Source organism: Hevea brasiliensis, chromosome 17, assembly GCF_030052815.1.
Source record: "Hevea brasiliensis isolate MT/VB/25A 57/8 chromosome 17, ASM3005281v1, whole genome shotgun sequence".
Classification (NCBI taxonomy): domain Eukaryota; kingdom Viridiplantae; phylum Streptophyta; class Magnoliopsida; order Malpighiales; family Euphorbiaceae; genus Hevea; species Hevea brasiliensis.
The window spans coordinates 16,502,480-16,511,569 of NC_079509.1; the positions used below are offsets into that span (position 1 = coordinate 16,502,480).

The 9,090-nt window shown below is 23.2% G+C and overlaps 1 protein-coding gene across 2 annotated transcripts; it reads left to right on the forward strand.

The window, feature by feature from the left end:
• The first annotated feature begins 4,182 nt into the window (after window positions 1–4,182).
• LOC110646645 (glucan endo-1,3-beta-glucosidase 13) lies at window positions 4,183–6,665 on the forward strand. Of its 2 annotated transcripts, none has more exons than XM_058139666.1 (4): window positions 4,183–4,351; window positions 5,411–5,749; window positions 6,153–6,189; window positions 6,328–6,665. In XM_058139666.1, the coding sequence occupies exons 1-4, from the start codon at window positions 4,297–4,299 to the stop codon at window positions 6,413–6,415; spliced, it is 519 nt and encodes a 172-aa protein (XP_057995649.1). In that variant the 5' UTR covers window positions 4,183–4,296; the 3' UTR covers window positions 6,416–6,665. The 2 variants fall into 2 exon arrangements, with proteins under 2 accessions (XP_057995649.1, XP_021655846.2); XM_021800154.2 differs by having other exon boundaries at window positions 4,186–4,351; window positions 5,420–5,749; window positions 6,328–6,664.
• The last annotated feature ends 2,425 nt before the right edge of the window (window positions 6,666–9,090 follow it).

Below are 9,090 nucleotides of genomic sequence, written 5' to 3' on the forward strand. Positions count from 1 at the left end.
GACTTTTAAAAATATTTTTCTGTTATATATATATATAATAAAAAATTAAATTTTAATACCCTATAATTAATATATTTTTCCTAATAATAACTCAAATAATAATATCAAATATATTATTAATTATACCCTTCTTAGTTCATAATGGATACTAATTTGATATAATTTAAAAATTTTATTGCAAAATAATTGTGCATCTATTTAAATGTGATAATTTTTATATGATCAAATATTTCAAAAAGAAAAAACTATGAAAATTTACGCCTCTTAGAAACTAATCTTTAACGATAAGAACATTAATATTCTTTTATGTGCATTTATTTTTCAATAATTTAGATTTTGCTAATTTGTAGAGTTTTATTTTTTTTAGTAAAATCATAACTTATGAAATATTATTCATTTTTTTATCCAATGATGGGCTTGATACACACTTTTTATAAACTATCATTTATGGACTTATATTGTGTTGTTTATGATAAATTTTGTCTTCTTCTAATTAATTCATATTAAATAAGCATACATTCTATTTATTTTGTAAAAAATATTTTCATATAAAATATTTTTCATTTTTTTATATTTAAAATATTAAAATAAAATAATTGAATTTTTTTAATAGAATAAAACTCAATTTATCCCTATATATATTTACTGAGGATGTTAAATTTAACACATTTTTAACTTTTGATCTTGCTTAGCTTTTTTTGTTTAAGTTCAAATTCACCCGGTCTCTCTTAATTGATATGCACATGCTATTTCTTAATATTTTATTATTATTATTTTTTAATATTAAAATATAATATTTATTTTTTATGATTAGTTAAATTAAATTTTAAAAATATTATTTTTATTATTTGATATTATTAGTTAACATGAAAGTATGAAAAAATATTATTTTTATATCTTCATATAATTAATTAAAATTAAAAATTATGATTATAATTAATTTTAATTATTAAAAATTAAAAAAATATTATTTTATGTTTAATTATTTTATATTTTCATGCTTTTAATTAAAATTAGAAAATTATAATCAAATAAAATTAAAAATATAAAATATTATTTTTCCATTTTATTTATTAATATTAAAAGTTAAATATAAAAAAGTAATTAATTAGAATTATTTAATTAACATTAAAAAAATAATTAATTAATTGACATTAAAATTTTTTTTTTAAAATAACTCACGCACCAAGTGGTGAGTGACTTGCACATTAGACTAAATTGGACACAAACTAAAATAAAAAGTTAAACTAGATTAAAAATTAAAATTGAGTTAAATTGGACATCTTTAATAAGCACAGGGGGCAAATTGAGTTTTCTTTTTTTTTTTTATGAAAAGGAAAATTGAATTATTTTTAAGGAAAATAATTTTTTGTTTTCAAAAGAGAGTAATTTATTGACAATTTTATTATTAAAATATGAAAATTTATATATGATATAAATAGGTTAATTTCACTCATAATCTCTCAACTTAATTATTTACATCAGTAATATCCTTTAACTTTAATTTGTATTATAAAAATATCTAAATTTTAATTCAAGCATCATTAAAGTCCCTGTGACTTGCTATTACATATTTTTAGATTAACTTATAGCTAAATTTCACTTATCATCCCTCAATTTTGACAAATATACCACAGATATCCATTAATTTTAATTTATCTCACAAAAAATTTTAAATTTTTATTTAATATATCAATAATTTTAATGCAAAATTTAATAAATAATAATTAAGATTGAATATATTATTTTGCTAATTTAAGGAAAAAAGACAAAAAGTATATACAAATCAACTTATATTAAAAAAAATTCATACTTAATTAGGATTTAAATATTTTCAAAATAAAGTAAAATAATTGTATGTTATTTATTTACTTTTTTACTTTAAGTTAAAATAAATGAAATTAAGATAAATTAAATAATTAACTAATTTATTTTTATAAAAATATTACACTATTTTTAAAAATATGATTTTGTTTTAAATAAATAAAAAATAAAAGATTACAAAGTTATGGGACGATTATGATAAACCTATTTAAATTGAGGGACGATAAATGAAACTTAATTATAAATTAACCTATAAACATGTAATATTAGGTCACAAAAATTTTAATAGTACTCAAATTAAAATTTGATGATTTTTATGATATAAATTGAAGTTGATAAATAAAACTAATATAACCACTTAAGTTAAAGGACTATAAGTAAAATTAACTATGATATAAATGCGTACAAAATAATTAAAATTATTTGTGTGAAAAACATTTTTTTAAAAATAATTATCGTATTTTTCACAGAGAAATAAACGAATATAAGATTAAGGATATATAAAAATAAAACTATTTACAAATCTAATGAGAATTTGAAACTATTTACAATAATAATGTTTGCTTAAGAAAATGCTATTGAAAAAAGAGTTTTCTCGATATGTCAAATTAATAACTTTTTGTTAGAAAATATAATTATATATTTTAAAAACGTCAACTTTAATATCAATTTTAATGGTATTTTTAGAAGTATATAGCCATATACATTTGAAAACACTACTCCAAAAGACATTTTCGTAACCATATAGATTGTGCTTTTGAAAAGTCACTCTTAATAGCATTTTCAGTGTATTTAATAAAAAATAGAGAATTATTTAAAGGTATATAATTATTTTTTATGTTTATTTTTTTTAATTTTTATTCAAGAATTTTCCTTTTAATGAGTATAATATATATATATTATTCATAATATGGGTATATATTATATTGTAAATTATATATATATATATATATATTATTCATAATATGTGTATATATTATATTTTAAATTTAATATTATTATTTAAATATAAAATTTATTAGCTAATTGAATATAAATTTTAAATCTAAGATATTATTTTATTAATAAAATAAAACTTCAAAACTTAATTATTTCATATTAAAAATAAAATTAAGAGTATTTTGTATTTTGCTATAATTAATAAAAAAGTAAATAAAAATTGAGTAAATAAATCAATTTGTCAATAAAATAAAAAGTGACAAATTAATTTATTTGATTTTTAAAATTTGGAGACTAATTTATTAATTTTATCAATTTTGAAAAATTTTATTAAAGTTTACCCTAAAAAAATCTAAAACACACTAAAAATAAAATAAATTCACAATTGTCCGTTCTTATGATATTATATTTGTTTTACTTTTATATTTAATTTTAATTTTAAATAATTTTAAAATTATAAAAATCAGTTTACTTAAATTTAAAAAATATTTTTATTGTACACTCACTAAAAAAAATAATTAAATAAAAATAATAAAAAAAACACAAATAAAAATAATAATTATATACCTTAAAATACTTTTATTTCTTTTTAATTTTAGATATTTTTATTAAAAATGGCATTTTCAAAATCATATCTATGTTCTGACAAAAAGTGATTGATTTGATATGTCAAGAAAACTCATTTTTTAGTGATATTTTCTTAAACAAAAATTATTTTTTTAGTAAGCAAATATTATTTTTATAAATAATTTTAAAATCACATTACATTTTGTAAATATTTTTTATTTTTACATTTTTTTTTAATAATCAATCCTCAAATTAAGATATACTTCTTTTAACGAACACGTAGATGAGAGATATTTCATGGATAGAATTTATCATTTTAAATTTGCTTTAAATATACAAATTTTCTTATAAAATTATTTAAATTAAATTCTTTTAATAAAATTAAATTAAATTTTAATATAAAAATATTCTGAATAGGACATAAAAAATTGAATTCATATGATTGTATAAGAAATTTTTATGTATTTGGAATAAATTTCAAAATGAATAATTTATTTAAATTTTATTATTTTAAATGATTAATAAATAAATGTAAATTGAATTAGACATTTTAAGTATAAATCGAAACCGGGCCATAGTCGGTACTAATGGTGCTTCTTGAAAAGCCTAAAAGAGACCACCACTTCATAGGCCGTCAAAGAGCCGAAAACATTTTCGTATGTCACACCCTTATTAGTAGGCCCAAAAAATAGCATATGTTCCTTTGAAGAATTTGCTGATTCCTCATGTCTCTCTTCCCATTAACATTACCCTGGCACTTCTCAGTTTTCACTTGCCCACTGAACTTCAGAGTGAGACAGAGAGAAAGAAAGAGAGAGAGAGAGAGAGAGAGGAGAGTTCTCATTAAAGAAAGCCAGGAGAGTGCATACGTTTATTTTTTTGGGTGTAGGGAGAGAGAGAGAGAGAGAGAGAGAGAGAGAGAGGCTTTTAAATCTTTTGCACAGAAAGAGAAAGGTTACATGCACAATGAGAAAGAAGATTTGGGTTTTGCAGTGTCTTTTGTTCCTGGAATGCTTTCTGGGTATGTTGTTTTTCTTCTTTAAACCTTATATCTCTTTCCCTTATATATATATATATATATATATATATATATATATATATAGATGGTGACTTCTTGTTCTTTTTTTTTTTTTTCTTCTGTTACTGTTGTTTTCTGTAGTTTAATGCATAACTAGGTAACAGATGAAGGTTTTACTGTGATGCTTATTCTTTGTTTTCTTCACTTCTTTGGTCAAAATCCTGGTTGATGAGATTTTCATTTCTTTAACAAAGATAAAATATGCATTTTTAAATTATTTCGATCTGGGCCACAGGCAAACATTCTTTCTGTATGTTTTATTAATTAATTTTTTTTAAGAGAAGAAGAACAAGAAGAATGGGATTAAATTATTTGGTTGTTTTGCTCTAAAGCCTGGCCTTTTCTTCTTGTTTCCTTTTCCATTAATTAATTTTTTTTGGTTCCAAGAATATTTTCTTTTTCTTTTTCATTGGACAATCTCTCTCTCTCCCCTTGCTCTTATTGGGTGGTAACTGGTAGCCCTTGTTAGCTCGAAGATTGTCTTCTTCTCAGAAACTGCTCAGCAGCAGAACAGAAATGCTAATGATGGCATGGCATTGGTCTTTTTGACTGCCTAACCCTTGGATTTGGAAACTGTCCCTGCTGGTCATAACTAGTGCTTCAAGCAATCAAATATCCTTTGATGTTAAAAAAATAAATAATTTTTTTTAAAGCTATTCCATTTGTTTCCTACCTCTTTAACTGAATAATAATAATAATAATTTCTTCATTTAATTTGGCGTTTCTGTTTTGGTTCTAGCTTTACTTCTTGTAACATCTCATTTATAGCATTCTTAAAATAGGAAACAAAAGTAAATGGGGAGCACAGGCATATACTTTGCTTCTCAAGTGCATCTTAAGTTGATGCTTTAGGAACCTTAATCTATATTAGTAATAGTTTCTTTTCTCTTGCTTTTCTTTACTTTTCTTTATTAACCCACCTCTCAAAAACCCCATATATTGGAGTCTAACCTAGTAAAATTAGTTCCCAATGTTTTATAATTAAATTTAATCACACTGAAGTGTTGGTAGTGGAGGCAATGGTACAAGAGAAGGCAGATGCAGCAATTCCAGTGACAACATTGTCACCTCCAGAAGGCAACACAACATTCCTTGGGGGCACCACATGGTGTGTGGCCCTTGCAGGTGTGCCTCAAATCGATCTGCAGAATGCATTAGACTGGGCCTGTGGACTTGGGATGACTGATTGCTCTGCAATCCAAGACGGTGGAGCTTGTTTCGAACCTGACACTCTGCTCTCTCATGCCTCTTATGCTTTCAACAACTATTACCAACAAAATGGGAATTCTGATATTGCTTGCAATTTTGGAGGCACTGCCACTCTTACCAAGAGTAACCCTAGTAAATTTCTCTTTTCCCTTTCACTCTACCATTTTTAATTACATTATTATTTTGTCTAGTACGGTTATGTATGACAAATAGAATCAAATGCTTCGATATAGAAATATGAAAAATTATTGATGAAAGAGATTTAAAATAATGCAGAGGAAAGAAATATCAAAAGATTTACAATATTAACGAGAAATAGGTTTTTAGCATAGTAAAACGATGAAAAATAGTTCATATAGTTAATCTTAATTAGTCTGAAATTAAGAGTAAACTATTATTGTTTGTATTATTATTGCATTATCTCATCCAACACAACTTTTTATGAAATATTTTTAAGCTTTTACCACTTGGGCCTTGGCTGCTCCCTTCCCATGTGGACGAAAGTCTGCATATTAATAGCATTGTTATTGTGTAGGTTATGGAAAATGCAACTATGCTGCCTCTGGCTTGGGGTATGTTCTGATTCTCTGCACCAGTCAAACTTAAGAATTTATTATATTTTCTTAATTTTAATTATAGTAGATTAATAAACACAAGTTGTATATACATAATTTATTCTAACATCATAGATTTGGGGAATGTGTTCTCAGATCCCTCCACTCGTCAGCAACTCCATTGTCCAAGCACAGACCAAACTTTGTATGGTGGAAGTTTGCTGGGATTTTGCTGCTTTTGTAATTGATAAGCTATAATTATTGGTTTAATGGATGAAGCATGATGATGGTTATGTGGTTATCAATTGTGGAGATGAAAATGCATAAGAATTAGGCTTAATTAATTACAAGTAAGATCTTCTTCTAAATTTCTATATTAGCTGTGATTAATCCTTTTGTAATTGGAATCACTAAATTATTCCTACCTTAAGCTTGTGGGGAATATGTGTGGTTTTGCTATGAAATCCTTACTCCTGCCTTTGTTGTTCCCCTAATGCCCCTCTTTACCTGTTAGCTACTTAATTAGCTTAATTAATTAATTAATTAATTAATTCCTTGCTTTGAGTCTGCCTCATTCCAATTCACAAATATTATAATATCAAATGCAAAGTTACACTAACTTTTTGTTTGATTCACGAAAATTATTTTTTTAAATAATATTTTTTATATTTTTTTATCGTTTGAAGGTATTCAAAAAAATTAATCAATTAAAAATATTTTTTTATCAAAAAAAATAAATTATTTTTAAAAATTAACTTCTATTTTTTAAAAAAATAAAGTCAATTTTCGTTACTTAAACTTTAAATTATTAAAGTGTAAATATATTTATATATAAATAAATAAATAAATATTATTAATTTAATATTATAATTAAATAATAAAAAAAATTTTTAAAATATTTTTTAATTTTTATATATAAATTATTTTTCATAAATTTTTATGGTCTACAGTAAGCATCGGGGAATGGGAGCAGAGGATATTATCTAACCAAGTCTCCTAGGGCAGCGTTTTCTGCATGCATGTCAGCCTTCGTTAGTGAATTTTCCCTTTATGCACGCGTTTTCTTGCTATGCAACCCTTCTAACATAGAATATAATAATTTTTTTTTTAAAACAAAATATAATTATTCATATTTGTTATTTAAAAAAATGTATTTGCCCTTAATTTAATTTCATATATAAATATATTTAATAACACTTAAACTAATTATTAACTTATATTTTTATAATTAATAAAAACTATTTTTTTTTTGTAATTGACAGAATATTTTAATGTATTGAATGTATTTTATAATTTATCTATTAAAAGAAATAAAACGCTCAAAATTAGACCAATTTCATGAAGCCAATGTTACCGAAGCCAAAGCTAAACGCACCTGGGGCGGTACCCGCAGTCCAGCTCACTGACATCGATCACTGTGCAGCGTGTACCCTTTCGTTGGACGTGATGACCTGGCTGGCTCTGGAATTATATTATATTTAAATTTAATTTATTAACAATTTAAATTGATTACGCCATTTAAAGGACCTTCTCAGTATTTTCATAATTTCTGTACTGAGTTTAGATTAAGATATATAAAATCTCATAAGTATATGTAAATTTATGAGGGTATACATTTAAGAAAATATTAAATTCAAAAATAAATTTTATGAAATAATTTTATCCACAAAGGCTAAGAACTTGAAATTGGCCCATTATTAACGAGGCCTATGCATTTCTATCTATCCAATTCCAAACAAGAGTACAATACCAAGCCCACCCAATTCCACTCATGCCCAGGTCAGCAAAAAAATATTACTTTCTTTAACACAATGGTTCTGAGATACCTATATCAAGAAATTATATTAAAAAAAAAATTCTATTATATCCTGCTATTCTATATAATATGGTAAATTAATTACAAGTGATAATCGAGTATGATAGTCTATTAATTAAATTTAATAAAATAATTTTATTTTATTTTAATTTCACTCTTCACATTAATATAATAAATAAATATTATCTTTATTAAAAAATAGGTGTAAATGTTATAAAAAAAATATAATTTTATTAAAAAATTTATATTAAATATATAAATATTAAAAGTAATTTTAATAAAAAATATAATATTAAAATTTAAATTAATTTCATTAAATTTATGTATAACGCAAGCAATTATTTAGTTATATGTGGCGGTTGGGTGGATAATGAATGCGAAGCAGCTAGACAGTGAATGACGTCGGGAAGGCCACCTTCGAAGCAGACATCTGACATCTCCGATGACGTCCACTGCAACCCCTTGGCGGTTTCGCTACTCAGCTCCCTCAACAAGAACCCCCGTGCATATCATTGTGCTGTATGTACTGGGGAGTTTGGCCTTTGTGGGAGATGGGCAAGAAAGAGGAAGAGAAACCATAACGGGGAAGATTAAGGGATTTGAAAAAGACAAATAAAAAATTATAAAAAACCTAAAATCTTAGAAATATCTTAAAAAATAAAATATTTGACTTTTTAAAAAATTATTATATGTACACCGGAAAAAAAAATATTATTATATAATATATTAAAATAATTAAATTAACATAATTTAAAAATATAATTAATTTATTTCAAATTTTAAAATTAAATGGTATTTAGTTGTATATCATTTATCAAATGCAAAATTATATTAATTGTTATTAAAAATATAAGATACTATGTTATTACATTATTGTAAATAAATATTCAAAAGAAAATAATTAATAATTATTTAATAAAAGAAATTTTAATTCAATTTTGATCGGCATATAAATATTTAAAATTTTAATATGAATTTAAATTATATTTAATATAATTAATTAAAAATTATAACATTAACAAAATTTTAACGATTTTAAAATTATAAAAATGTATAAAATAAAATTCAAATTATGTTATTAAAATAAAATAATAAATAATTTG

Bases quoted from the DNA above. Each gene is read 5' to 3' on its own strand.
- LOC110646645 (XM_058139666.1), top strand. From the start codon at position 4,297: ATGAGAAAGAAGATTTGGGTTTTGCAGTGTCTTTTGTTCCTGGAATGC. The intron at 5,750-6,152 runs GTAAATTTCTCT...GTTATTGTGTAG, and splicing joins TCTTACCAAGAGTAACCCTA to GTTATGGAAAATGCAACTAT. The intron at 6,190-6,327 runs GTATGTTCTGAT...ATGTGTTCTCAG, and splicing joins TATGCTGCCTCTGGCTTGGG to ATCCCTCCACTCGTCAGCAA.